Source organism: Truncatella angustata (genome assembly GCF_020726525.1).
Source record: "Truncatella angustata strain MPI-SDFR-AT-0073 chromosome Unknown BKA67scaffold_1, whole genome shotgun sequence".
NCBI lineage: Eukaryota > Fungi > Ascomycota > Sordariomycetes > Amphisphaeriales > Sporocadaceae > Truncatella > Truncatella angustata.
Genome location: NW_025763381.1, coordinates 1,654,178 through 1,680,550, shown reverse-complemented (window position 1 = coordinate 1,680,550; position 26,373 = coordinate 1,654,178). Strand labels below are relative to the sequence as shown.

At 48.6% G+C, this 26,373-nt stretch overlaps 8 protein-coding genes across 8 annotated transcripts; 5 read left to right on the top strand and 3 right to left on the bottom strand.

Annotated features, from left to right (window-relative positions):
- Window positions 1–2,023: 2,023 nt before the first annotated feature.
- Window positions 2,024–3,771, top strand: BKA67DRAFT_685951 (uncharacterized protein; the record flags this gene model as incomplete). The annotated part of the gene is made up of 1 exon (XM_046109018.1): window positions 2,024–3,771. Exon 1 carries the CDS (start codon window positions 2,155–2,157, stop codon window positions 3,769–3,771), a length of 1,617 nt encoding a protein of 538 aa, XP_045963547.1. The 5' UTR covers window positions 2,024–2,154.
- Window positions 3,772–4,696: 925 nt separating this feature from the next.
- Window positions 4,697–5,796, bottom strand: BKA67DRAFT_529567 (thymidylate synthase; the record flags this gene model as incomplete). Its single annotated transcript, XM_046099089.1, has 2 exons — window positions 4,697–5,561; window positions 5,639–5,796. 2 exons carry the CDS (start codon window positions 5,794–5,796, stop codon window positions 4,697–4,699), a joined length of 1,023 nt encoding a protein of 340 aa, XP_045963546.1.
- A 1,295-nt stretch (window positions 5,797–7,091) lies between these two features.
- On the bottom strand, window positions 7,092–9,121 carry BKA67DRAFT_544378 (uncharacterized protein). The gene is made up of 2 exons (XM_046101263.1): window positions 7,908–9,121; window positions 7,092–7,857 (listed from the first exon to the last, which is right to left on the bottom strand). Exons 1-2 carry the CDS (start codon window positions 8,909–8,911, stop codon window positions 7,353–7,355), a joined length of 1,509 nt encoding a protein of 502 aa, XP_045963545.1. The 5' UTR covers window positions 8,912–9,121; the 3' UTR covers window positions 7,092–7,352.
- Window positions 9,122–13,029: 3,908 nt separating this feature from the next.
- On the top strand, window positions 13,030–16,379 carry BKA67DRAFT_544373 (ankyrin repeat-containing domain protein). The gene has a single exon (XM_046101262.1). The coding sequence runs from the start codon at window positions 13,163–13,165 to the stop codon at window positions 15,941–15,943; it is 2,781 nt and encodes a 926-aa protein (XP_045963544.1). The 5' UTR covers window positions 13,030–13,162; the 3' UTR covers window positions 15,944–16,379.
- A 999-nt stretch (window positions 16,380–17,378) lies between these two features.
- BKA67DRAFT_652642 (uncharacterized protein) lies at window positions 17,379–19,886 on the top strand (the record flags this gene model as incomplete). Its single annotated transcript, XM_046106203.1, has 6 exons — window positions 17,379–17,518; window positions 17,576–17,710; window positions 17,917–18,758; window positions 18,814–19,149; window positions 19,202–19,381; window positions 19,435–19,886. 6 exons carry the CDS (start codon window positions 17,379–17,381, stop codon window positions 19,884–19,886), a joined length of 2,085 nt encoding a protein of 694 aa, XP_045963543.1.
- Window positions 19,887–20,459: 573 nt separating this feature from the next.
- BKA67DRAFT_652641 (uncharacterized protein) lies at window positions 20,460–21,425 on the top strand (the record flags this gene model as incomplete). The annotated part of the gene is made up of 1 exon (XM_046106202.1): window positions 20,460–21,425. One exon carries the CDS (start codon window positions 20,460–20,462, stop codon window positions 21,423–21,425), a length of 966 nt encoding a protein of 321 aa, XP_045963542.1.
- Window positions 21,426–21,699: 274 nt separating this feature from the next.
- Window positions 21,700–22,634, bottom strand: BKA67DRAFT_652640 (uncharacterized protein; the record flags this gene model as incomplete). The annotated part of the gene is made up of 2 exons (XM_046106201.1): window positions 21,700–22,528; window positions 22,579–22,634. The coding sequence occupies 2 exons, from the start codon at window positions 22,632–22,634 to the stop codon at window positions 21,700–21,702; spliced, it is 885 nt and encodes a 294-aa protein (XP_045963541.1).
- Window positions 22,635–25,003: 2,369 nt separating this feature from the next.
- Window positions 25,004–26,165, top strand: BKA67DRAFT_529561 (uncharacterized protein; the record flags this gene model as incomplete). The annotated part of the gene is made up of 3 exons (XM_046099088.1): window positions 25,004–25,124; window positions 25,204–25,774; window positions 25,829–26,165. 3 exons carry the CDS (start codon window positions 25,004–25,006, stop codon window positions 26,163–26,165), a joined length of 1,029 nt encoding a protein of 342 aa, XP_045963540.1.
- Window positions 26,166–26,373: the final 208 nt, after the last annotated feature.

Sequence of the window (26,373 nt, the reverse complement as noted above, 5' to 3'; positions counted from 1 at the left end):
CGTCTCTTGACTAATTGTCATGAAGCGCGGTACAGCGTCCACAAGATAGGGAATGTCGTCGGCAGGATTGGGCGCATTGCCGTGGCGGCGTTGGCGTCGTATTAGCAGCCCATAGCGCTTCTTAAAGCGATGAATCCAGCCAGGCGAGAATTCGGGAGGCGCCTCGCCCTTGTAGCGGGGTAGCTGTGAGAAGATGGACTTTGCCTTGTCTGCAAGTTCCTCGTTGGAGGGGTTGCGACCAGAGGCGACGACTTGCTGGTGCCATAGCAAGACTAGCTTCTCGACGTCGGGCCAGTTGCCGAATCGTAGGCGCGAACCGCTGAACTGGTTGTCATTGTCGAGTCTGGCGTATTTTGGGGACAAGGAATGCGAGATTGTGGACTGAGAGATGTTCTGGCCGTATTGGCCGAAGAACCACTCGATGCAAGCTTTGTGGCTCGGGCGGGTGGTTTGGGAATGTGCCCAGCGTCGAAGAGCGCGTCGCTGGTCTAATGTAAGTGAATGGCGCTCTTTGGGTGTCGAGGTGGACGTGTCTTCGGGGCCGGGACTGATGTCTTCGTCTACGCCGGCTGTTGAGACATCAACCGAAGACATGGTCAACTCGGGATCAATCACGCGAAGTGAATTGATAGCGGCATTCGCTATATCCGATTCGTTGGCCACGATGAATGAATTGGTCGACAAACGACGATGAAATGCAATTGGGAATGACTAGTGGGCTTTGCGTATAGCGACAATCGCGTTGTCGGGGGTTTGTGGGCGGACAATCTGCCTTGTGTATGGGTTTTGCTTGTATTTGCTTGTAAAGGAAGAAGGAATTATGAAGTGAGCGGGATTTTGGGGCAAAACCTGGATCGCGCCTGACCTTAGCGCCCCAGACTTGGCCAGTTTGCCCCTCTTCTGTGCAAGTTTCAATTGGCTAAAACCCTGCACGGCCCTGCTCGGCCCTTGCCGCAAGCCACTCCACCTGCTCGCTCCTCTCCGCATTGCATCTCGCTTGGTGATCGCTTGTCCGCTCTCTTGCATTTCAGCTCTCCAAATGCATAATTCTGCGAGACTCACAATTCCAAGCTTGAGAGTCTTGGTTTATGATTTTGCATATCCCATTGTAGTGCTCCAAACTTGCCCGACGTAATACAAGTTCAAGCACCTTACAAGCCGTTCCATATTGTTAATCTCATAAAATTTATGGCATTCGTTGCCATTTCATACGTGGTATGTCTTTGGGAGAAATACTGGTTCTCGCCATCCAGCTTACCGTGTGTCGATCACTCATCACCGCATCTGCTGAGCTATGATCAAAAATTGTAGATTTGGCGTGGTCATTTCATATCTTCTGGTGTCATGATCAACGGCTGAACATTTCGGGGGCTAAAGAATTTTGCCAAGCTGTGTAACGACGGTGCAAAGAGCACATGAGTAGGGCACGTCATTTCTGATTGACATACAACATTACATGTACATTTTACGTGTGTTTGTCTTGTGCTATGACGCCAGTTAAATCTGCCTGGCCCCATGTTGCTAATGTGGTAGCTTGGCCCGGTATGAGTGTGTCTTGCACCACTGACTTCCAGTGATGTGGAGGCAACTGGGAGCACTGCATACAGCTCCGTCACAGCCTTGTTTAATTTTAGCCACAATTCAAGTAGTATGGCTACTAACATGACAAATGGACGAGGATATGCTTGCGGGCACTTTGGGAATTTAATGCCTGGTGCTTCTATTGCGCGTTTTGGCCAAGATACCTGCCACCCGGTGGGACTGCGTCGACATTGGATGTTGAGCTTTCCCATCAATCAAAGACCCCCCAAGTTTATTGATCTCAGATACTATAATAAAGCGTTGCTTATCTTTAGTTTTCGGTCTTGAACATACATGTGTTATGTTTTCCACGGCTTATTCACCACATTAGACAGTGGTGTCTGTTTGACCCATCAGTCAATAAAAATGCATCCCAACCTATCGTCCCAAGACCTCGCTCTACTGTCCATGAACCGCATGGGAAATGTTAGTCATCATATATCAACTGCCTCAGAGTCAAGTGTCTCCGGAGATCCTCGGAGCAGAAGAAAACCTTTCTCTTCGGCGCATTCGTCCGTTCGAGTTCAAAACCCCACAGGGAAACTCGTGTGGGCTACAGAATGCTTTGGTCTTATGGTTAGTTGGGGCTGTCAAATTGGAGTGGTGGTCATTCTTGCACGTATGAACAATCATCCTCTTTCAGACTGGCCAGCCAATGTATCACTCAACGCCATGGTCGCTGTTCTGAGCACTATCTCCAGAATGACACTCCTCGCTCCAGTGGCGGCTTGCATAAGCCAAACGAAGTGGCGGACCTTTCAAGTCCCCAATAGACTTAGAGATTTCGAAATACAGGACGAGGCAAGCAGAGGATTGTATGGTGCTTTATTACTACTATTTAGTCGTTGGCCTTCAAAACTCGCGGCCACGGGTGCTGTTGTCACGTTGGCTGCAACTGCTTTTGGGCCTTTCACTCAACAAATTCTGAGCTTCGAATCGAGGGATCTGTTCTTGCCGAACACTTCGGTTTCTTTTGGGTTTAGTAGGGAATACGCAACATTGGCAAACACGTCTCAATCAGAATCATTTTATATTCCGGTTGGAGATCTCGATTGGACGATGCGCGGCGCAGTCACCAAGGCTCTGTACAATATGGATATTACACCCGAGTTCAACTGTTCATCCACATGTATGTGGAACGGCGTCTACAACACTCTGGGATTCAACAATAAGTGCGAAAATGTCACGGCAGTGACCCTGGAGACAAGACAATGCCAGCATCCTAGCCCTTCGTTTTATAATTGCTCAATGACCACGCCTGGCAACACCACGATCAAGACCAACTTCATCCAAACACAAGAGCAGACCACCAAATTCATCTCAAGCAGCACGCATTCGAGCTGGTCTCTGAGGAGATGGCAGTGGTACCCAGGAATAACAGATCAAGGCCTTGACTTTGTCCACATTGCTCAATATCTGGTAGAGCCGGACATCAACAAGTTTGACACTTTCGCGCCAAACATCACCGAGTGCACTATTAGCATGGCGGCATGGTCACTTAGCGATGCTGTCGCTCGTGGAAACTCTTTTGATACGAACAAGACTGAGATTGCCTTGGGTCAGAACCTGTCAATCCGCTCTTGCGAAAGGATCACGGACAAAAGATGCCAGTACGCACAGCTAAACGCTACCGAGAATGGACTTTCCTTTGAGATCAACATGTATGACTGGATGGCCATCACGGCGTTCATCACGTCCCAACTGTCCGACATCGAGGAGAAGACCACTGAGGTTTTGTCAGACTGGGAGAAGGAAGCATCCCCAATCTTGGCCTCGTCCGCCGGCGACATAACCGACTGGGTGCCACGAATGACCCAGAGCATGACTGACACCCTGCGCTCCGGCACAAACAAGCAGCTGGCTTATGGAAGCAGCCTGGAGTCGATCGTCTACGTTCAGGTGACATGGGTATGGGCGATACTGCCATTCGCTACAGAGATCTGTGCGCTGATCTTACTGGTCTTGACGATCTGGGAATCTAGAGCTAGCCGGGGCATTCCGCTTTGGAAGTCGTCTGCTGTGGCCATGTTGTTCCATGACATACATGAGTCCAGCCACGAGACTACGCCACTTGTGCTAAGTACCCGCCTGCAAAGCAAAGCAGATTTGAAAGCGGTATTGAATCAGACAGCAAGACTCAGCTCCTGGCAGCTCGAGCAAAATGATGATTTGGAGACCGACCTGGAATAAATACTAGAAGAGTCCCCAGTCAGTGACCACTCAAAATGGTGACCTTGCTCAATAGGCTTTGTCAGGAGAGATATTCGGATCATAGATTCAATATCTCTATAAAAGAAATCCAAGCACCCGTATTACTCGGCTAAGATAAATCAGGCGTGTTATGGATAGGTCGTGGACAAGTGGACGAATTCTTCGCGAACCATGCTCTAACGTGGGAACTGCCGGCTTATTCCTCGACAGGAGCTAATGGCCAACTACCATAACATGCTATGTTCGGGTCCTGAAGTCTGCGTCCCTCATTGCCAACCAAATCTATGATACAAAATAAACCGCGGCGACGTCGAGTTTCCTTTCATTACATCACACACGACCACCCTATAGTTGCCTGTAAATCTGATACTGTGGATAGAATCCAGGCCGAGATGGCCTGGTCCAATACCGCCCGGATAGACGAGAAAGTTCCGAAACGCTGTGCGCCATGTCTCTGTCATACATATAATACATATTCGCTAGGGCCTCTCAAACAGACTCTGCGTCAGCTTTCTAAGGCAAAATATCAGCCTCCTTTTCTTCTGGTTCATCATGAAGCGAACTCGTCAATGCCAGAACCACAGATTGACTGAAGTCTACAAGGCCAAGTACGAAGCGAAACAAGACCGAATGTTTTGATAGTGTTGAGGAGGATTTATTCGACTATTCGGTAGAGTGCTTTTCGTCCAAGTTCTTTGCTCTTTCTATCTATATACCTGCTGAACTCTGCTGGTCATATATATCTTCTATATCCCCAAGCATATAACAGTATGCGAAACCAGGCTTTGCCCCGACAAATTTGTCCATTGATGCCACCACACCAAAAAAAAAAAAAAAAAAAAACCTAACATGTCCAAGTTCCCATTCTTGTTCGCATATCCAAATACTCTAGCGCGATTACATCTTATACACTCATCTTCATAGCAATAGACTTGTGCGGGTTATAGTCTTTCACCACAAAGTCCTCTGCTTTCCATCCGTCTATGCTTCCGCTCTTTTCCCTCTTGATCTCTAGTCCCGGAAATTCTCTCGGTTGTCTCGTCATTTGTTCCTTTAGAGCATCCACATGATCAACATAGACATGTGCATCGCCCATGACATGTGTCAAGCTCCCCGGCACCAAGTCTGTAACATGTGCGATCATATGCGTCAGCAGCGCATAACTGGCAATATTGAACGGCACGCCCAGTCCCATATCGCACGAGCGCTGGTAGAGCAGACAATGCAGATGTCCCTGCTTCTTCGCCTCGCCATTTGTGCCGTTTGTTGTGCTGCCCGAGTTCCGCGGGTAGGACACGTAGAACTGCGCGAACATGTGACAGGGCGGCAGGGCCATCTTCTTCAAGTCGGCCGGGTTCCAGGCGCTCATGATGATGCGGCGGTCATAGGGGTTGTTCTTTAGTTTGTGTATGACTTCGGCCAGCTGATCGACGCCTTGCCCTGTGTAATCTGTTTTTGCGTCTTTGTATTCCGCGCCGAAATGGCGCCATTGGAAACCGTAGACGGGACCCAGGTCGCCGGCATCGCGATGTGAGAGTCCCACGGAGTCGAGGAACTCGCGCGATCCGTTCCCGTCCCAAATCTTGACGCCGGCATCGGATAGAGAAAGGGACGACGTGTTGCCCTCAATGAACCACAGGAGCTCGGCGACGACAGCTTTCAGGAACACGCGCTTCGTCGTTATAAGAGGGAGGATAGGAGATCCATTGGAATTCAGCGAGAATTTCAAGGGACGCGGGGCGAAAATGCTGTAGGTTCCTGTCCCTGTCCTGTTTATTTGTCCATGTCAGAATCTATACGCGCGAATCCCCGAGGTTACAAGTTGTGGACAGGGAAGAAGTCGTACCTGTCCGGGCGATGTTCACCGGTCTCGAGGATCTCGTCCACCAGGTCGAGGTACTGATATTCCTCGTGGCGCTTGGCGGGAGCCGCTGCATTGCCATTTTGTTGTTCTGCTGACGCTGCTATCTGCGCAGGTGCCGTTTCTGCTAGTACTGGATCCATGGTGTCCTTAATCTTTTCACCTCATAAACTTGGTATGTGAGCAAGTTGGACGGGGGGGTACGGAGGTTGCAGAAGGTGGGATGGCTGTTTTGACGCGTCCCTAAGCGCGTCGTATCTTTAATGGGATTTTGGCGGGGCATTGTAAGACAGGAAAATGGGAGGGGCGCGTCTGTGAAAGCCAAGAGGCTACATGCTGGAGCACAGTAACATTAATGACCTAACCTTAGCATGGTGCAGCACTTGGGAGCCCACCCGCCTGTAGCAACCGGGCACACGCCACATAACTACGATTCGGTGCAGTGTTCGGAATATGTAGTCACTATAACTTACATGATTAACCTAGTTCCGGATTGAACACGGCGCCCTACTCACAGATGTACACACATGGCGCCAACTGAACCTCCCTTCCAGACGACCATTATAATTAACCGCATCAAAGGGCGGCTCTTGGAAAGCGTCCCCTGGTCATCCTCCATGCTAAAGACACCCTCTATTGTTCGTCTAAAGCCCCGAGTTGCCCTGCATGTACATACAGTAGGTCAGGTCGGCGATTCCAAGTTAAGTGTGCACTAGACTGGGCTAGACTCACCAGTGGGCAGAGACGGGAGTCAGTGATATCTGGTTGCGATACTGAACTATTGAAGCCAAAGCGCACGTACAATACGAACTCGGATCTGGGCCACGGACCCGGCGGTTGGGAAACTTTTGGCGATGCTAGCCCTACCATGCGTTGCTTTAGGTTAAATTGCGATGCGTTTGCAAATCGTCCCGAGTGGATAGCCATGGTTACCGGCTGCGTGGGCAACCTGTTACTTTAAGCTCGTGGAGCTTGTTATTTGGCATGCAGCAGATGGAGAACCCGCTTTTCCCTGCACAATCACCGGCGGCTGTACCTACTGGCGAAATACCAATAGCGTTGCGGGAAATATTCTCGGTATGCCGCATTTGCGATTGACGGGTACACCCTGGGCCCCGAAGGTCTGGAGCTTAACTATCGATTCTCAGAATTATCTACTGTACGCGCATGTGGGTGAGGGCAAGTGGTGGGCACAAAGGCTTAGGAAGGCTACAATCGTTCACGTGTGAACTTTCACTGGCTAATATGGAATAGCCTCGAAAATTAACCAGAATTTAGCATTTATCACGAGGGTAGAACCAGTGATGCAATGCATTACGGGACAAAAAGCTGGGCCATCATTGTCACACCAACAGATATCCGAGTTATGTTGTTGCGTGGGCTTCTGCATGTACAGTTGAAGTGACAGTCGAGCAGCTTTTACGAGAGAGACATTGTATAGGCTGTTAAAAAGCTTAGATTCCATGGCAAAAACCTCTTCTTGTGCTAAGTCTCCAGCTCAATGTATCATTAATCATGACTTTTCGCCAATAACGCCACGCATACCCACCATGCTTTGCTTCCAGTGCTTATATGGCTTGCGCACTGCAAGATAAACAAACCGCCCATAACTCCTGTGATCCCGGTGCCGCTTATGCAAAACTTTATACAAGAAAGTCATCTACCCCCTGCGCTAAAGCGCATTCCAAGCAAAGCTAAATTACATCCACATAAGATTTCGACTTTGCCGCCGGTTTTGTTGCCACAAAGGTCTGTCTCCCATTCTTCTCGACGGGCTACTAGAGTCGGAACCCGAGCTGTGTCCATCAATATTCACTGGCGTCAGAGGTTGCCTATCCTCCTCATGATGTTGGATTTGGCCGACTGCGGCTGAATAGCCATGTGAGAAATCGTCCAACTCGTTCGCACCGTTTCTCGTGTGTGCGTCGGCAATTGGCGTGGTCTCAGCCATTGCTCCTGTAGCCGGTCCGGAGGGATAGCTATAATTCTGTTGTGCTGCATGTTGACCTCCCGTGATTTGTGTCGTATTGCCATGCGGAAGGTCGTGGGGGCTGTACAAATTGGCCTCCTGGGTCGCTTGGTTGTATGGCTGGTTATGCGGTTGACCATATGACTGATGGTACCGCGGCTGCGGAGTGGGCGGCTCTTCCTCCTCTTGCCACGTAGGTAAGGGAGCGAATGCTGCACCATGAGACCGTATAGGACTATTGCCAGATTAGCTAATGATCAGAATGTACACTTCAAAGGCACAAACCTCATATACTCGGATGAAGGTGGCGCCTTCGGTACGGGACCAGGCCCTAAGCGCCTGTTTCGCCGCTTTTGGATACAGAATATCGCAATGGCTACAATAGCAATGAGTATTGCGACACCACTAATAGTTCCTCCGACAATGGCGCCTGTCTGATCGAAGTGTGAAGCCGTAGCTGGTGCAGTCGTAGAGGTTGGGGATGATGAGCTCGTCGCTCCGGCCAAACTGGTGGAGGAAGTTGAACCCGTGGAGGTGGAGGTTGTTTGAGAAGAGGTTGAAGATGAACTGCTGGCAGTTGTGGATGGCGAGCTCGATAAAGAGGACGAAGTCGAGGAGCGCGTAGAACTGCTCCTAGTCGAAGATATTTGTGACGCTGTATCCGACGTACTGGAGAAGCTCCTAGTGCCCGTGCTCGGGTTTATCGAGATCGGCTCTGACAGTGTTGTTGGTGTTGCTGTCAGGGGCACAGAACTGGTGATAACCAGGGCATCGACACCGCTCAACGACGCCTGAACGCTCGTGGCCAAATCCGAAGCTGTCCCACATCCGTATTGGTATACGCCACCACCAAACTCGTTCTTGTAGCAGACATCGGATCCCTGGCATGTGTAGACGTAAGGGTTGGCCTCGGTCTGTTCTCCACTATTGTAATCGATGCATCCTGTGTATACGCCTTGCGTGCATGGGCCGCCGTTTGGACAGCAGCCCATGACATTATGTTGCTTGTCCAGTACGCAATGCGATCCCGCCGAGCACGTCGCCGGCAGGTCTCCAATATAACCACATATCGTATTGTCCTCCTGTCTCCGCAGTAATTCAAAAGGCGAAAGGGGCGCTTCTGTCGGAATGGGTGGCCAGGCTATAACATGTAGCTCGTGAGATTCTACAGTCGTTGTTTGTCGCGGTAAAGCGTGCGCATGCGCCAGGCTAATCACCGTCGAGAGGAACAGGGCTAGAGTCGCTGGCGGCAGCCGGAATAAGAGGTTGCGCATGGACGTTTTGGCCATTGCGGTGTCGCCCTTGGGCGTATGTACGGGATGTTCAAAATACTGGCGACAACTTCAAGTTCACATAAAGTGCATCCGGAACCAAGGGAGAAAGGATTGTGGAGGATTGAGCCAAAATGAAGAAGGCAAAAGAGGCGAAGCAGCAGGCCATCCTCCCAGATCCAGATCAGAGTTGCAGCTACGGAACAGGGCATCGCAACGAGGCTGAGAGCTTACAAGCACACAACCCATCCTTCAGGCCTTCTATCCCTCGTCACAACCGATGGCAAAAAGCCTTACAGGGTCCCTAGTTAGTGAGAAAGCCCCACCTTACCCGGGGAGTGCACCTCCCGCAGGCCAATTGCAAATCTCCCGAAGGTTTGTTTACTGGTCAAACGCATGGGAAAAACGAGAACGGAAAAACGAGAACGTTTCTCCTTCTTTGATTTTACCTTTTCTTTTTCCTTTTTCTTCTTACTTTTGTTATTTAGTTTTCTTTTTTATTTGAGCCAGCCCCGTGTACCTGGTCAATGTATAGAATGGCAACGCCGTTGTCATCAGTAACATGGAAGCTCAACCAAGCAGTGTTTTGCCACATGGTGAAGGCCTATTCGGGGAAACTGGATACAATTGAGACAATACGAACAAACCCACCGCCAATTCCAGACTGTGAGTTGGGTTTACAGTAACCCCCAAATCAAATTCGTTGTGAGAAGCATTGGAGCAGGCCCTCCCTTGCGTAAGCGGGGCACAGATCGCTTGCGCAGTGACCAACAGCGAATCACAGCTGCACCATGACCTGCAGTTGTTGCCATTTTTATCTTCAGACTTTAAGCGGTTGCGGCTGTGCTGAATTCACTCCAACGGCACCGCGGCTCTGGGTCGTTGACATATGCATGTTAGCCTACACGATGCAGGCGCGTAGTAAAAAAATAAGAAAAGAGAAAAAAAGGAACGCTAGCTGGAATTTGACTTTTGAGCTCTAGAAACGGGGCCGAGAATAACACCACCAATTCCACCCTACAAGACTTGAGATCAAATGTTCTATGAGATTGAGAAAATGTGCTCCGACTTCCGAGAATTGGATAGCTTGGTCGCCGAGTGCCAGTGTATTGCCTGCCGGTTCCATAACTTGCCCAGTTTATTATAAAGATCCAGGTTCTTGAAAAAACTATCCACTCACGTTTCAGCGATCTGCCATGGACAGATTGGCCCGTGTAGATCAGCGTACTATGTAGTTAATGCTCGGACTGGTGAGTAATGTTCAATTCTTAGCCAGGATTCGGTTCGGCGAATATTCCACGGACTTTATTCCCGTTGTAGTAATAGCGTGCCTCAATCCTCGTACTACACAGTCGTGCAATAGTTCAACTAAAACTCGTCAGCCGTACCCGTCAGCCAGTCAGCTAACATCAGACAGCCTTTGGGGTACCTCGATATGGCCGCACAGATATGCGTATTGGAGGCTTGGCTTACGAGAACTACAATCTATCGCCCTTTCTATGAGATAAAACAACATAGGCCCCGGTGACTCTCGTGGCAAATGTTTAGAACTCGCCCACAAATGGCCAAGTTAGATGCAAATACTCCTTGTCAAGTTTTCGTCAGAGACAATACCTGCATCATGTCTATCATGAATCTGTGCGTTCGAATCCTGCCAGCCACCCTTGCAAAAATTAGGCGAGCTTCACCTGAGTTCCCACGAATCCCCCCAGGCCTATTTCCCCTACCTGGCAACCTGGCTTCATGCGGAATTGGTCAACCATTGGCGGCCATGAATATATGATTTCCACGTTGGACTCCTGTTATATGAGGTCGTGCATCGGATGAGGTCGATAAGAAATTGAACAGAAACAACCTCGTAACGAACAATGACCCACAATGCATTTTGACTCCTGTCATTCGATTAAAAAAATAAAATTTATGAAAAATCAGGACAAAAAGACAGGAACAGTTGCGTTCAGGGCACCAAGGCATGGCTCCGGGGGAAACATCTTTTTGACCCTATTGGCAAACACGATGCAACTCTTGCCCCGGTTCTGCAAAGTGTCATGTCAAACGTCAATGCTTGGACCCATGGCGATTCAGAGATGTCAACTCCACAGCAAGGTCCACACTCATGGACGCGCAAACCAGGTGACTGCTATCCAGGGACTCGAACAGGGATCAAATACATGGGCACAGACGGCAGTAGCAGCCTACATGGGCAAGATGGGGTTTCTGCTACTGACGCAATATGCCATTGCAATTTACCTCGTTATTCTTCGTACATGGTAATAATATGAAGTACGGTGTAGCAAACTTCGTTTACTCTCCACTTTGACAGGATTACAAAATCAAATTGATCGAAGCTGAAAATCAATGATACAGCGGAACACAAGGTTGGATCCATCAAGTCTTTGACCGTTCTAGTCACAGTCTGGACCATAAACTGTGCTTCTTGAAAGAGGCACGAGTCCGAGTCCGCAAGCCTTCCGCTGCCCGATTTAACCTTCCGCGCAGCATGATCCGGGTTCGAGTCATGGCCCTAGGCGGCATTTGCAAATCTCTAGACTAGCTGCGGACTCCACGCACGATTGGATGACCAAGTGCCGGTCAGCCTCAACCGATGTATTGCATGCACGACATGTGGATTGATAAGATACTGTACATATTCGTTTTGTCATTTTTCACAAACGGAGATCTGCCTTTTTGTTTCTTCAAGCTGTCTGCGGCTCCCGATGACCGATTCTCATCTCGCTTGGATATCTAATGCTTGGCGGAGTTAGGTGGTGCAACAAGGTCTATAACCAAGCCTGTATCTCTTGCTAGATTCCACTCGGCCCGCAAAGGAGAAGCCCACCTGAGAACATGCCTTCACGTGGCAGCCAATGATCATGGCAGCCACACTGGCCGAGGCGAAACGTCTTTTTGCTTTTCTTCAGTTGACATTTGACTAAATGGATCGACAAGCACCCACTGTCACAATACATTAGTGCGACATGCCGAGAACCCAGTCAACAGTGAAGGAAACTTGACTCTCTAGAGATATCGTGCAGACGGCCTACTTGTACAAGTAGGAAGCTTACCGTAGAACAGTTTGTGAGTAAGTAACTGGTAACAATATTCATCATGTACATGCTTGCAAATCGGCAGGCCCGAAAGATACCGTATACCATTTCCCCATGTGCATGGGCACACTAATATCAGACCTATTGCAAACTCGATCACCTTAGCTCCTTAGTCATGGGAGCTAATTGACCAAGGCCCGGGTCTAAGCTGAAATACTATGTACCTTTTCCACCATGGCAGGGTTTCTGCTTGTTTCTCCGGACCTTTCGTTTGTGGAACCATTTGATATCTGCCATAAGTGGGCGAAGTGGACGAGCCAAGCGCTCGGCTCCTCATAGAAAATGAAGCTTGCTCCAGACGCCGTGACAATTTCCGGGCAATTCAGCTGCCTGTCCTCATGAAAGACTAAGACAGGGCAATCCCTGAAATATAGACGAAGGAGCATACTCCATGCTTTTAAGTTCAAGGCGACATGACGGTACATGCAATCACCATCCCAGTTTGGTGAGAATCAACAAGCGACATATCTGAGTCAAACAATGAGCAACAGTGGGCATCACGGGCCTTCATGTCTTCTCTCAAACCGGAAGGCACCGGTAACTGACTCTTGAAGGCCGCTGGGCCATGATGCGGAGGCCATTCCACGTGGGAACGCTTATGCTAGACCCGATCTAAGATATCGGCGTCCCCAGATATGGTTAGCTGTCAGGTTTAGTGTCATTCAAAGTGTCAAAGCACTCGCACATCTTCCAGACCCATTTTCAGCTGCAACCGGCCCAACTGGGGGGTATACCAAATATTGGCTTAGATCGCAATGTTAGATCGAAACGAGGGTCTATTAACCGACCAATAGACCACAGCAAAGCCCTAACAAGCGTTGTGAGCTCGTCAATCTACGTGGATGCGGAGAGTGGGAGCAAACTTAGCCAAACCCAACTAGCCACCAACGATGCCACTATCACAAGGATTTCGTCTCATCTAGACTGCATATTCAGCTAGTAGTTCGGATTGGCAGCCGAGGAGCTGGAGGCGTTTCCTAGCTTGTTTTCTGGCATAACCCCTTGCATATAGATGTCTTAGACTTGCCACATTGTATCCTCTGTCAACGTCGTGCCTGCCCATAATTCTTCTGCTTAAACCCCAAGTCTTCCGGCTGAGGAAATATTCTGGCCTGCAAAGTTCGCATTTCATTCCGGAAGAACGTCGAGCTTGAGAGACAGCATGGCACCCGCTGTCAAGTCTGAGGTCGTCTTCGACCATTGCCATAAGGCAACGGTCCTCGGCAACAGTATATCCATACATATGCTTGACTTCTTGAGCACTGTCAAAAGCCCTCCATTTGGCTTCGACGAGCTTGCCCACGACTTCCTAGAGGTATGCCGAATCATGTGGTCTCTGGAGGCTGGTCTCAGTGAAATGGGCAAGACACACCAGAGTCTTCCTGCAGAAATGCTTCTGGAGATGGACAAGAAATTCAAGACAACACACGGAGATTTTCAAGTTCTCGACCAGTGGATTACCAGATTTATCGAATATGAGCGAAAAGGAACAGTGGGAAAGATACAGAGAGGATGGCGCAAGATGTTTGTCGACACAGGCGTCGATAAGATGAGGGAATCGCTAGCGAACACCAAGGAGGCCCTAAGGATGAGCGCGCTGGTGTTCCAGTGGTCATTGGGAGATTCAAAGATTGACGAGACTGTCGGAATTGGCTACACTGGTCTCGCTGCTGCCTTAGATCGCATGGATCGTGGCAAGTCAGTGACAAACATCACCAAGCTCAAATCTATTGAACCTCACATGACTACTCACTCAGTGGACGAGATGTCTACCATCGGATCTATTCCTCGCTCGCTTGCACCTTCCCTACCGCATTCACATTCTCTGCCTCCTGTCCTGGAGCTGACCAGAGGGGGCTCTACAACGGATCTCTCTCCATTCCCCGGCCGAGAAGATGCAATGAGCGCTCGATCGATCCCCGAGCTCAATTTCCCCTCTCTGGTTCGCCGTACTTCCATATCTGAGCAGACAGTCTCGTCACGGGGTGCTAGAGAGCGCATGCTATCTGGAACAGAAACTCTCGCTACCCACACGTCTGGCCACTCACACCGTGGACGACTTGAAGAAAGATTGTCCGACCGCACCGAGCGAACCGCTGGAGAATCGACAATGATCAGTAGCGATGATGAGTATGATCAAGGACCAATCAAGGTCGTCCGCGTCAAGGCGGATCCTTTCACTATGCCTCGCTGGTCACCCAGAAACACCGTAGGCTCGAGCACACCGGCACTTAGAGAAGCCCTTGTATCTGCCGTCGAGACGAGAAATAGCAAGATGGTTGAACAATTACTTGACAGGGGTGTTTCTCCTGACACCGGCGCTGACGTTCACGCACTCAACTTAGCTGTCCGTCTTCATGATGTCGAGTCTGTCCGTTTACTCCTTCTGTTTGGTGCAGATCCTAACGCCCCGGACAAAAGCGGTGCCACTCCATTGTTTTCAGCTGTCGAAGATTCCTTCCTCGATGGAGCGAGTATGTTGCTGAAGTATGGAGCTGATCCTAATCTGAGCGTGGTGTCTGACTTGGAATCGCCCCTGGCTATTTCTGTACTCGAGGACAAGTTCAGTTTTACGCGTCTCCTACTTACATATGGCGGCGATGCCAACCACGTCATGACTGACGGCGATACCGTCCTCATCAAGGCTGTTTTCAAGAAGAGGCCAAAGAAGATGATTGATCTGTTCCTATCGTACGGCTCCGACGCCAACGGCAAGAACCGGGAAGGAAAGACAGCCATGTTTGACGCAGTCCAGACAGGCCGAGCAGACATTGTAACAAGCCTACTCGACCACGGTGCAAACCCCAATCTGCCCGGGCCCAAGATTGTGCTTTGGCCATCGACGTACCAGCCCGCCTGTATGAAGGTGCTCTTAGCTCGTGGTGCTGATCCCAAGAAAGCTCCAGGTATCATGGAACTGGCAGCTTCGATCAACAATATTGAGTCTGTGAAACTCCTTCTCAAGGCGGGCGTAGATCCCAACGCGAAGAAGGACGGGATTTTCACGCCCTTGTGCACATCCATCCGCGACAACCGAGCCGACATTTTTACACTGCTCCTGGCTAATGGTGCAGACCCAAACACGCCTGCTTCAGAATATCCCTGCTTCAAGTGTGTGACACACAACAGAAACCATTTCTTAGAACCGCTATCAAAGGCAGGAGGCGATCTCAATTCACCCAAGGGAATTCTCGAAACCGCAGTCCAGCATAACAACGTGGACGCTATCAATTGGTTGCTGGATCATGGCGTGCCCATCAACGACAAGACACCCAAAACCCACGCCACACCACTCACAACTGCAATTCGGGAGAACCGGCCCGAGCTGGTCGATCTGCTCCTGACACGGGGCGCTGACCCGAATATCAGAGGCCAAGACTGGCCCGTATGTATGGCTGTACGTCAACCCGCGGTTCTCAAGCGCCTCCTCCCCGAGCTCGCCGAACCCCGCGCCTTCAAGGGAGTAATGGAGATGGCCGTGGTTGCCAATCAGCTCGAGTCCATCAAGCTGCTACTCCGCGCCGGAGTCAGTGTCGAGGATCGTAACGGTGGTGTTTTCTCGCCGCTCACCACCGCTATCCGTGAGGACCGCAAAGAAATTGTCAAATATTTGCTTGATGAGGCTGGTGCTGATGTCAACGCTCCCGGCGAGCACTTGCCGATTGTCAAGGCACTCAGGAGATTGCACAGCGGCGATACTGAGATCCTCGAGATGCTCCTAGCAAAGGGCGCGGACCCGAATAAGGTTTACCGTGGCCACAATGCCGTTATTCAAGCACTGGAGAACGGCGAGACGGATGTCCTGAAGCTACTAGTAGACAAGGCCGGCGTTGATCTTGAGGCTCAGGATGAGTCCGGCAAGACTGTGCTCGAGCTTGCTCACAGCCGTGGTGGTGATGAGGCGAGTGAGATATTGTTGAGAGCGAAGAGGGCTACTCGGTAATTTCAGAGTTGGTGTTTCGATCAATTTCGGTTGTGATATCCCATGGTTCTTCTTTTCAGAACTTCCTTTCGTTGCATTCTAGACCGCGGTAATCGCCCTATCCCCATGTACGCTTAGTTGATTTATATGAGTTCGATGAATTACGTCCTAATGGTCTAAAACGTTCAATTTTCATAGTTTTATATTTTCATCACCTCTGTTCCTTGATGACCTTCTGACACCTTTCGCTGATTTGGCCTAGTATCAGTTCATCAGATACCATTAGCCAGGGCCTATACTTGCCGTACTTTCTATACCGGTCTGCCGACCGTATATATGGTAGATACTACGCAACCAAGAGCTATTCTTCAAGTTATCTGGGAACAAGCCTTGTCTCGTGGTAATTTATGTATCTTATTATCTATTTTATACTCTAGTAGGAGGTCTCACTGTTCACTGCTTCTCTTTTCCTATGATCGCATCTAGCAAGCTGTCTTTTTATTTGGGCGGTGAATTGATACGCATCAACATAAGCGCAGCGCTCATGAGATCGTCTTATACTTACACGTCAGCACGCGGAAGTTTAGGATTCTTTCACGTTATATTCCTTTCCCGATAGAATGAATGGATTGTAACAGGTGAATATGCATATCAATTCATGTCTCACTACAGTCCGACAGCAGTCACATGCTCAAGAGCAAGGTATAATTTTCGGCGGAGCCCCAAATCCTTGCTTTCAGGAAGCATAATCAATTCCATACTAAGTAGAGCAAAACCTTTATGGACACAAGCCACGCTAGAAGAATCCTAGTTTGCACCCATTTACCACACGGGTTGGATGCGCGGTGCAATGGTGTCATCTCAAAACGAGCGAACGCAATTTAACCTACGTAGGTTAGAAGTGTAGAGATTTTGCTGTTCATGAACTTATCCTACGGCGAGAATGCATAACAGACCACGAATTGATCGCTAGACTCTATCAGGACGATGTATTTGCCACATGGTGCGTGCAGTACTTTACACTTGTCGAAAAGCAGATCGATCTTCTTGTGCGGCTTCCAGTGCAACAGAGTTGTCGTCAAGTAGCATGTCCAGCTGAGAATTTGCGATCAAAAGTTTCGTCATAACGACAAATTACTTATCTGACCCACTGTCTTGGACATCTGCGAAAACGACGACACAACTATGCGACGCAAGTCTGGGAGGTGATATTCTTCACAGCCTCAAGTGAAAATCGGCTTTTGGCCCCGTCCAACAACCGGTGACGGCGAGCTAGGCATTTTAGTGGCTCCGTTTTCCTATGTTACCTGCACAGACCTCAATCAAGTTGAGACGATCAGGTCCCCCATCTCTTTCAGCAAAACTTCATCCCCATACTCAAGTCGCTGGTCGTTGAATGAGAGTTACGGCAAATACATTCTCAGCTCCTACGTGATCTTTCCATCAAGCAGTAGGGATGCCGATTCGCGTCAAGTCGCGTCCTCTTTCGCAAGGAGACCGTGCTCCTTCGCCCCACTGGATACAATACGATGGGCCAGAACTTCCTGATATTGGTTACGACGATACATTCCGGGATGTCGTCAAGAAACTCTCGAGGTGAGCGATGCAGACGATTGTTGTTGTAACATGGATTCGAGGCTAATTGACATATAGATATGTCGCTGACGTAATCTATCTGCCAAGCACTTTCGAGCAGCTAAGAACGACCTCGGCTGGCGACTCGCTCCGGCAGCTCGTGGACCATCTCGCCGCGAAAGTGACCAATCCAGCCATTGTCAATGCTCTACTGTGAGTTTGTTCTATTCAAAGCATTCGCCTTACCCTCATGGCAAAAACCGTTACATGTATGCGCGTTCCACAGTGGTTGGTGAAGGTACAATCCACTACACTGGGCTGCTGGCCTAGGGAACAGCTGTTCTTCTTTAGACGTGATGCGATCCGAGCATTGTAGATACGGTTGAGTTGAGAGGACTACGTTGCTGATTGAATTGCAGAGCTCTCCGTTGGCATTACGGAACAGGGACAGATGATAAAGGCATCGGCGAGGCTCGCGCGAATGCTTGTGAAATTGTCGCTTGGCGTTTTCTAACGCGTCTATCTGAGCGTGAAGCTGTTGAGTTCTGCCTTTACGAAATCCCGGATCCCAAATTAAAGAACGCTGGGAATGGCGAGGCACTTGACAGAGGTGAAACCAATGAGCGGACTTCGTTGCTTGATTCAACGACACCAACCCCGCCTGACAACCAGGATAACAGACCGAGCACATTTCGCGCGGGCTCTCAGCGGCGTACTCAGCTCATGGAATCACTGTCGAGATTGACGATGAGCATGCACTTCGACCCAGATGATGAAGACGAAGATGAGGATGAATCGGACCCTACGGCTCCTTTCATCAATTTGAACGCGCTTGAAATCGCTGCCATCGCAGATGCCAAACGCTTTCTCAGTCAGCATGTTGTTCAGAAGATCATTACCGGTATTTGGAGTGGTGAAATCATCTTCTGGGACCACCTATCGGTTGGCTCTGTGAAAAAGCCCAGATTTTATAATTCACACACTGCTGACCCATTTTGCCGACTGCGGGTCCCAAAGTATCTCAAGGCATTTGAGGTCGTGTTTTTTGGCGCTTTTCTCTTTTTGTACTATTCGGTACTGATTGAGCAGAACCGGTACGCTATCACTCCTCTGGAAATTCTACTCTATCTCTGGTTCGCTGCCTTTTTCTACGATGAAGTCAGCGAGTACTTAGATGCGGGTTCAATTTTCTATGCAGCTGATGTTTGGAATCTTTTTGACATGATCATGATTGCTATTGGGGCTATATTTGCCACATTGAGTAAGTGTACCACACTTCCGTAAATCTTCAGGTTGTTGCTTACAAGCTCTAATAGGATTTGTGGGCATATACAACAAGGATCTCAATTTGATTGATATGGCCTTCGATGTTTTGTCACTGGAAGCTCTGTTCATGGTCCCTAGGATTTGCTCGATTTTGAGCTTGAGTCCCTACTGGGGTACTTTGATTCCTTGTCTCAAAGAAATGGGCAAGGACTTCTTGAAGTTCATGGTATTGGTTGTCATTATCTACGTTGGCTTCTTGACGACGTTCTCTTTGATCGGAAGAGACTCATTCAGCTTTAATGACATGGCCATGATTGTAACCAAGATCTTCTTCGGGTCGAGTTATGTCGGCTTCGACATTATGGACCAAATTGATCCTGTCTTCGGTAAGTAACCTCAATACCATGAGTTCTGACTGATACTCACTATGTTCAAAAGGTCCTGCATTGATGATTATTTTCGTCACGCTGAGTTCCATCCTGTTGATGGGTTCGTTGACGGGTATGCTCAGCAACAGCTTCTCCCGAGTTATCTCACATGCTCGGGAAGAATACCTATATGTCTACAGCGTATATGTGCTTGAAGCTTCGACTAGTAACCGTCTTACACACTTTTACCGTAAGTTCCGAACTGCTGTGACGGGTACGATAAAGACTGACAGGCTCGAATAGCACCATTCAACCTGGTGGCGTTAGTGATTTTTCGCCCATTAAGGTTGTTTCTTCCTTCCAATCACGTCCGGCAAGCTCGAATCGTGCTTCTCAAGACGACACATCTACCAATTGTCGGCGCCATCCAACTCTATGAGCTTTTTGCGTCCAAGGTGTCATCGAAAGATGGATTTGACACATTCCGGGGACCAAGGCTAGGAAGCTTTAAGCGAAACCCTGCGCCACCGTTGGTCTCTAATGCACTAAGGCCGCGTATATTATCCCATCGAACAAGCACTGATGGTATTTCGCGGCCGTCGCCTTCGCGATCCCGACAGACTGAGGACGACTCTACAGAAGCACCAAGTGATATGGAAGTTCGAATTTCAGAACTGTCAGCGAAAATCGACAGACTTACAGCCTTAGTTGCTGCACTGCAGCCTGGTGCGGGAATTGAAGTCACAAGAACTTGAGGAACATGGACAGACAATTGGAACGATCGTGTCAAAAAAATCTTGGCTACTTCACTGACGTGTTGAAGTTTGAGGAGACAATGGATAGTTTTAGGCGTTGTCTTGTCTATGTTCTCCAGTCCTTTGTTTTGCATTTATCAGAGCATGCACGACTGCGAATGTTACCTTTCCTTTCCGCTATCTCTTGTATATGGTGATACTTTGGATCTTTTTATTGTTACTGTATTCTCTGAGTTTCCAATTCGCATCCATTGCTTACAAATACTCGATGGAGGCAGACTAGACAGCATAGTGTATGACTCAATTATTAGGCCATTATCGGAGCTGGGACCCGATTGTGAATAAGCCTATCAACACAAGTTCACAAGATGTAATTATACAGCTCGTCTTGGCAGGGCGCTTCATGGAGCAGTCTACTCCGGTGAGTGGGGCATGTAAAATTGACTCCAACATATAGGGTCCGTACGAGGATCAATGAGTCAACCACACTTTCCCATATAACAGACAGGTCTTTTTCTTTGCTACGGGAAATATCATATTCTGAGATATCGTTGTGAGATACGTGCAAAAAAAATGGAGTTAGAATTCGCCACACTCGATGTCTTCACAGCGAAGCGCCTGGAGGGCAATCCTCTAGCTGTGGTCAAAGTCCCCGCATCTCTGAAGGACAAGCTCTCCCAGGACCAAAAGCAACAAATTGCGAAAGAATTTAACCTGTCAGAGACTACCTTCCTACACCTACCTGACGATAGCGGGGCCAGTCCCGATGCGTTGACTGTTGATATCTTCACCATCGAGCACGAGCTGCCGTTTGCCGGACACCCCACAATCGGCACCGCCGTTCTCGCAAAATACCATCTGTTCCCGTCCGTGGGCACTCTCAACATCAAAGCCGGGCCCATCGGGCTGGAGGCTAGCAATGACGAGAGGCAGTTTATCCGTGCCAAGATCCCGCATAATGTCCATCTGCACAGCAAGACTCTTGCGGACGTGATCCCCAAGGACCAGGTCGCATCCTTTCCCGGCTTGTCTCACGACGATGCCGAGATCAGGGAGGCAGAGCTCAGGGCACCAGTCTTTAGCATTGTCAAGGGCATGACGTTCGTCCTGGTCAAGCTGGAGTCTCTTGAGCAGCTGGCCAGGATCGGACAGACTAGGCTCAACTTCAAGGCTACGTCGCTCCTGGATGAAGACTGGGCTCCCAGCTTCGTTTCGCGCTATTACTACGTCGACCAGGGCGTCGGCAAGGGCAGTGATGGGCAGGAGGTCAGAAACATCCGGACGCGCATGGTTGAGTTGGACTTTGAGGACCCGGCAACGGGTAGTGCCGCGAGCACTTTGGCTGCGTACCTGACGGCGGCGGAGAAGAGTAAGAGCGTCAGCTTTAAGGTCGTGCAAGGCGTAGAGATGGGGAGACGGAGCGAGATTTATGTTCAGACGGAAGCGGACGAGGATGGTGAAGGTAATTTGAAGCTAAAGGACCTTTGGCTAGGCGGCGAAGCGGTCATTGTTCAGAAAGGTCACATCACGGTCGACTAAAAGAAGTCATAATGTGTCAAGGCACACTATCGTTGGCAATAAGATTTGTTCTATCTCATGAATAGTGTACAACTTTTCCCGATGCGATGTGCACTTGCTTCAGTGCTTCATCACATGCCTTCATTCTAAAACTTATTTGTCTAAAGGCGCACCGTTTTGTCAGGCTATGCTACCCTCAGTCGGTATTGTCCTGATGATCAGTAGATGCTTCATCAATAGTATGTTAATCGCTGGTCACTGGAGCAGCTGGTGGTCCTGCAACATTTTCCTCTGCTCAGACCTTCTGCATCTTGGGAACCCTGTCCTTGACATAGTAGTCATGGGGTTTTAGACTTTGTGTAAGGCTCCCTGCAACATGTCCACAAAGACGCTGAGGTTGACATCTCGGGCAGTCTGGCTTAGCACACAAGACACCACCCCCGGTATTGCAGCTTGAGTAGGTTCTTGTTGCCAGATCGTTGCCAGTATGACAGAGACGAAGGCAGTGGCGAGCAAGGTGGATGATGAAGTCAACTGTGATCTCTGATGTCAATATTGCCGCATTACCTATGAAGAGTTTGGGGTCCTGTACGCATCCAGGATTATTGAGTATATCGAGGAAAAAAGATCGCAGAGGTGAATCAGGCAGCGTTGCCTCCCAAACTCGACGAGCAACATGGAAAGGCGGCACAAAGTCCCGACGCCAAGTGTCGCTGCCCCAGCACCATCCAAGCTGCACTCTGTTCACCATAACATCTATGACGTTGTTCTGAAGTTTGGGTGCCTGCAGGTAGTCGCCAAGAAGCCAAAGGTTGACGCACTCTCGCCAGGTAGGTCGCTGGTAATCCTCGTAGATTACCTCGTTGCCCCAAATCTCTAGAACCGGCTCAGTCAAGCTTGTTTTCTGGATCTTCATTCGAGTGATGAAATGGACGAATAGTGGAAATACGGAAGACCACTCTCGATCGATGAGCTTGAGCTTCAACGTCTCGGATTGCTTCCAGCGATCACTCAAAGCGACTCGAAAATAGTCCGAGAAGTGGATGAGAAGTTCGGCGTAGACGGGATAGACCTTGCCGTCAGGTACCTCGATGTGTACGATTGTCATCGGCTCAGTCGGACAGCTATCTTTGATAAGCCTCGTAGTTAAACGAGTGAAGGTCGAAATACTTACATGAATCCGTCATGTTCGCCATCAGCATAATACTCGCCCGGGTCGATGATATCCATGGTGGTGAATCTGGATGTGAGTATTCTACTGTGTGTTGTGAAATGCGAGTACTGAGGTTAGGAGAAGGTTCCGAATAGGCATGTTTTCTGAAAAAGAAAGGACTGGTTTACTCAGAGTGTTGGAAGTGGTTGCACTTATGGGAGCAAGATGTATCTATCTGTGATTAAGTACTCAATGCTCCCCCTTCCTCACAAACATTTGGAGCAGTGAATTCATGCTTTCATTTTTGAATATTGCCCGGATTTGGACTGTCAAAAAACCAAATAGTGCCCAAGAGCTTAAGGCTTGAACGTTCGGACACAGTAAAACTCGATTGAAAACCGACATTGCTCATATCCCCTAATAAGTCGACAACTTCCCTAAAAGTCAAATCTGTGCTGCAATGGTTTGCCCTGTAGAGGTAATTGGAACTTTGTGATATACCAGCGATTTATGTGCCAAGTGATTGGCTTATAACGACTTAATAAAATTGACAAGCACTACCGAGAGCAGCTTATCTAGCTTACCATCTCCCAGATGAGCAAGGTCTGCCTCTAGAACCGCACGAACAATTGGAAAAGCTGTGTGAGCTCCAGATTCTGTTGAATCCAGTTATTATTCAACAGATCCAACGGGATGCTGCTCTCAGTTCTTTCGCGTATGAAAAACCTCAAAATATAGTTCTGCAACCCCAGCATGAAGAGGCAATCCGACAGCAGCCATATGCCAATGAGTACTTTCCGATCATTGAGCCAATTGATTCGGTGGTTCTACTTAAAACCCCACTCTAGTTCTATGCTGATTGCTTTGTCTACAGCACTTTGGATCCATCCAATCACATGTTCAAATGTAACCTCTTTAGCAAAAGGCTTAACGAAGGCTATGCAAGGCTTGTGTGAGTAGTATGACTACCGATAATCCATACTGGTGATCTCGGAAATATCAGGAGAGAGCTGTATCTTCTCAAAGCATTTTTGGCGGAAGAGATTGACAAAAAGACCGCTGGGAGCCTGCAGGTGAACGACAGCATTTGAATAATTCATCATCTTAGATAATGATGGTAATCGTCTTTAAGTTCAACGTATTACTGTGTATGTCAATATGTTAATCGGTAGCGTTCCATTGCACCCAGGGAGAGAATGCAGAAACGGCTTATTTGGGATTTATTTGCGGGGATGGAGTTGACGCAGATAAAAGATTTATAATCGGCAGAGTTGAAGTTTCCATTCAGTCAAGTAATACTTGAGAACGACAATAGGGAAATCAATAAATTGAGAGACGCCAATCCGTCGTAATCTTATTTATATTTATGGATATATTGTCATCGGTGTGTCTGAGTTGTTTCGAGTATAAAGATCTCTTAGTTACATGTGCTCAAACACGACAGCGTCAAAGACCTGAGAATAATCACGAGTGGGAGAGGTGCAGTACTTGAAACTTCCATGGGTCCGAACTCTCAACTAAAAACGTCGTGTTCCCTCCGTCCTTGTGTGAACCACTAACATGATACTGCAAGTTTTCGTTCAAATATCACAAATGAATTTTACGACAGTTGGAGGGTTGGCCGCTAATACCACCATATATCGTCAGTTGTTGCCTTTGGCTTTCGGACCACTTGTAATCATCTCGAGGGTAAGTTGGATGAAATGATATTGGACACACGCAGAGCTCTGGCTTGCTGAGAAACGCGATTATCCTAGACCTTGACTTGGATACACGCAGACGGGTATCCACGGGTTTCGTGCGTAATCTAAAGGCTACCTGCGTAGGAGCCTGTCAAGATCTCTTGAAACCAAGACCGGTCTTCTTTGTCATAAGTAGGCGAGGAAATGAAACTTGACCAATAAGAGTAGAGCCACTACAGCGCCGGACCTAGTCCTGCAACAAGTGGGAAAAAAGGCCAATATCCGATAGTTTGCTGCTGTTAAGGGGGAGCTGCTTTCATACAACCACCCGAAATATCAGATATGATTATGCTTCCCAGCCCCAAGCACGTCCTGGAGGAAATTTCATTTGGACGCGGCAGAGATAAATTTTAAGCGGCGGTGGCTATAGAGTCCATGAAACCGAGAACTCTACGAGGCTTCCTGAATAGCTTTTTGAGTCCCTCAAAAGTTGGTTACTTGTAAACGAGAGTGGCATGTGAGATTGTGCCTGTTCTGGAAGGCTGGCGAAACATCTCGCAAGACACTTGGGTTTGCAGAATAACTGTTCGGATGATGACTTGTTTCAAAGCAAGTGTCGTATGCTAGGAGACAGATAATAATTGTGAAGGCTTACCATATTACGCTTTTTTATTTTTATTTTTATTTTTATTAATGAATATCAACGACTTGATATATGCCCTGTCAGTGTTCCAAATATTGTTGGGCATACTTCTGGCAACTCTATGTTACCTAACAGCAAAGGCTCCATGGAGACTACGTCACGTCCCATGAGAATACGGTTTCTCACCATTCGCATTACTGACCGTTTTCTTTTCTGCCGAGTCTCAACGACAAGAGGACAAGGTACGACCGAGAAGGCTGAGTTCAAAATATGGTATTGACCTTGCAACGTATTACTGTGGGCTTGTACTGAAAGCTGTAGGTTCCCACTTCCGGATAGGACCAAATCGAATCATGATCATTGACCTCGAGGCTCTTCACAAACTGGCAAAGATCGAATCAGACTTGTGTAGGGGACATTCTCCTTACTTCAAGAGATTTCTTCCAGTCCGAGAAATATATTTTAAGTCGTGCTATCGTGAGGGACAAGCGACGCAAACATCTTCACACGCATGCGAGCGGAGAACTAGCAGCCCAATAATAGACTCCTCCCTGCATATTAAATGTGATAGAGCTATCGGCTTTGTTCTTCGACATTTCTATTCCTCCAACACCGCATCTCGGCCATCCAGTGTAGCAGAGCTCGCTATGATCTATGCAGCCAATATTGTTCCTAGTCTATGCTACTCCGGCATAGAGACTTGTCTCAACAACGGACTGGATCAGAAGCGGAGACTAAATGTTTCAGCTGCCATTATCGAGTTGGTCAATAGTCTCATTCAAAAGATACCAATCACAATCCGCTCATCAATGCAGACTCAGTATGTTACTGGCAATGATGACGTATCTGACGTATCTGATGTATTAAGCAAAGCACAAACAATCGCGAAATTGTAAGTCACAAAGTATATTTTGTTTCAATTCTCCGAATCACTGACTTTTGGTAGCTCAACGTGCACAGTCTCGATAGCAAAGACACTCCAGCACATCTTGATATATTTCGTTTCAACACGTCGCATTTATCAAAAATTGCGAGCGGAGGTCGGCAGCATACCCTTAGATCTCGTTGACACTGAACTTCTTGAAAACCATCTTCGGGGCTTGCGATATCTGCACGTAATTGTCCAAGAAGGATTTCGGCTAAGGCCTGTTGGTGCTGACCTCTCCCTCAAAGTTTCAAAGACTGGCGAATTTATAACCGGGTATCACGTTCCGGGGGGAGGGGACGGAGGTGGAACTGAACCGTATCGGTCTCTCACGGTCGAGGGAGTACTGGGGGGCTGACGCCCATGTTTTCCGACCGGAGCGCTGGTTCGAAATAAGGCCCTGCCTCAGAGATAAGCTGGCGAAATTTCGATCTCCCCATTGCAACGCCGCTCGACCCGACTGTGATCATGAGCGCCTCTTTCTTGGAGTCTGATATACGGATGAGAATGGTACCTAGGTGATCATGTACAGAGCGATGCGTACTAGGACCTGTTCATCGTTCTAC

Coding starts and splice junctions, on each gene's coding strand:
- BKA67DRAFT_544378 (XM_046101263.1), bottom strand. CDS start 8,911: ATGGCCAAAACGTCCATGCGCAACCTCTTATTCCGGCTGCCGCCAGCG. Junction 7,858..7,907: donor CCTTCATCCGAGTATATGAG/GTTTGTGCCTTT, acceptor ATCTGGCAATAG/TCCTATACGGTCTCATGGTG.
- BKA67DRAFT_544373 (XM_046101262.1), top strand. CDS start 13,163: ATGGCACCCGCTGTCAAGTCTGAGGTCGTCTTCGACCATTGCCATAAG.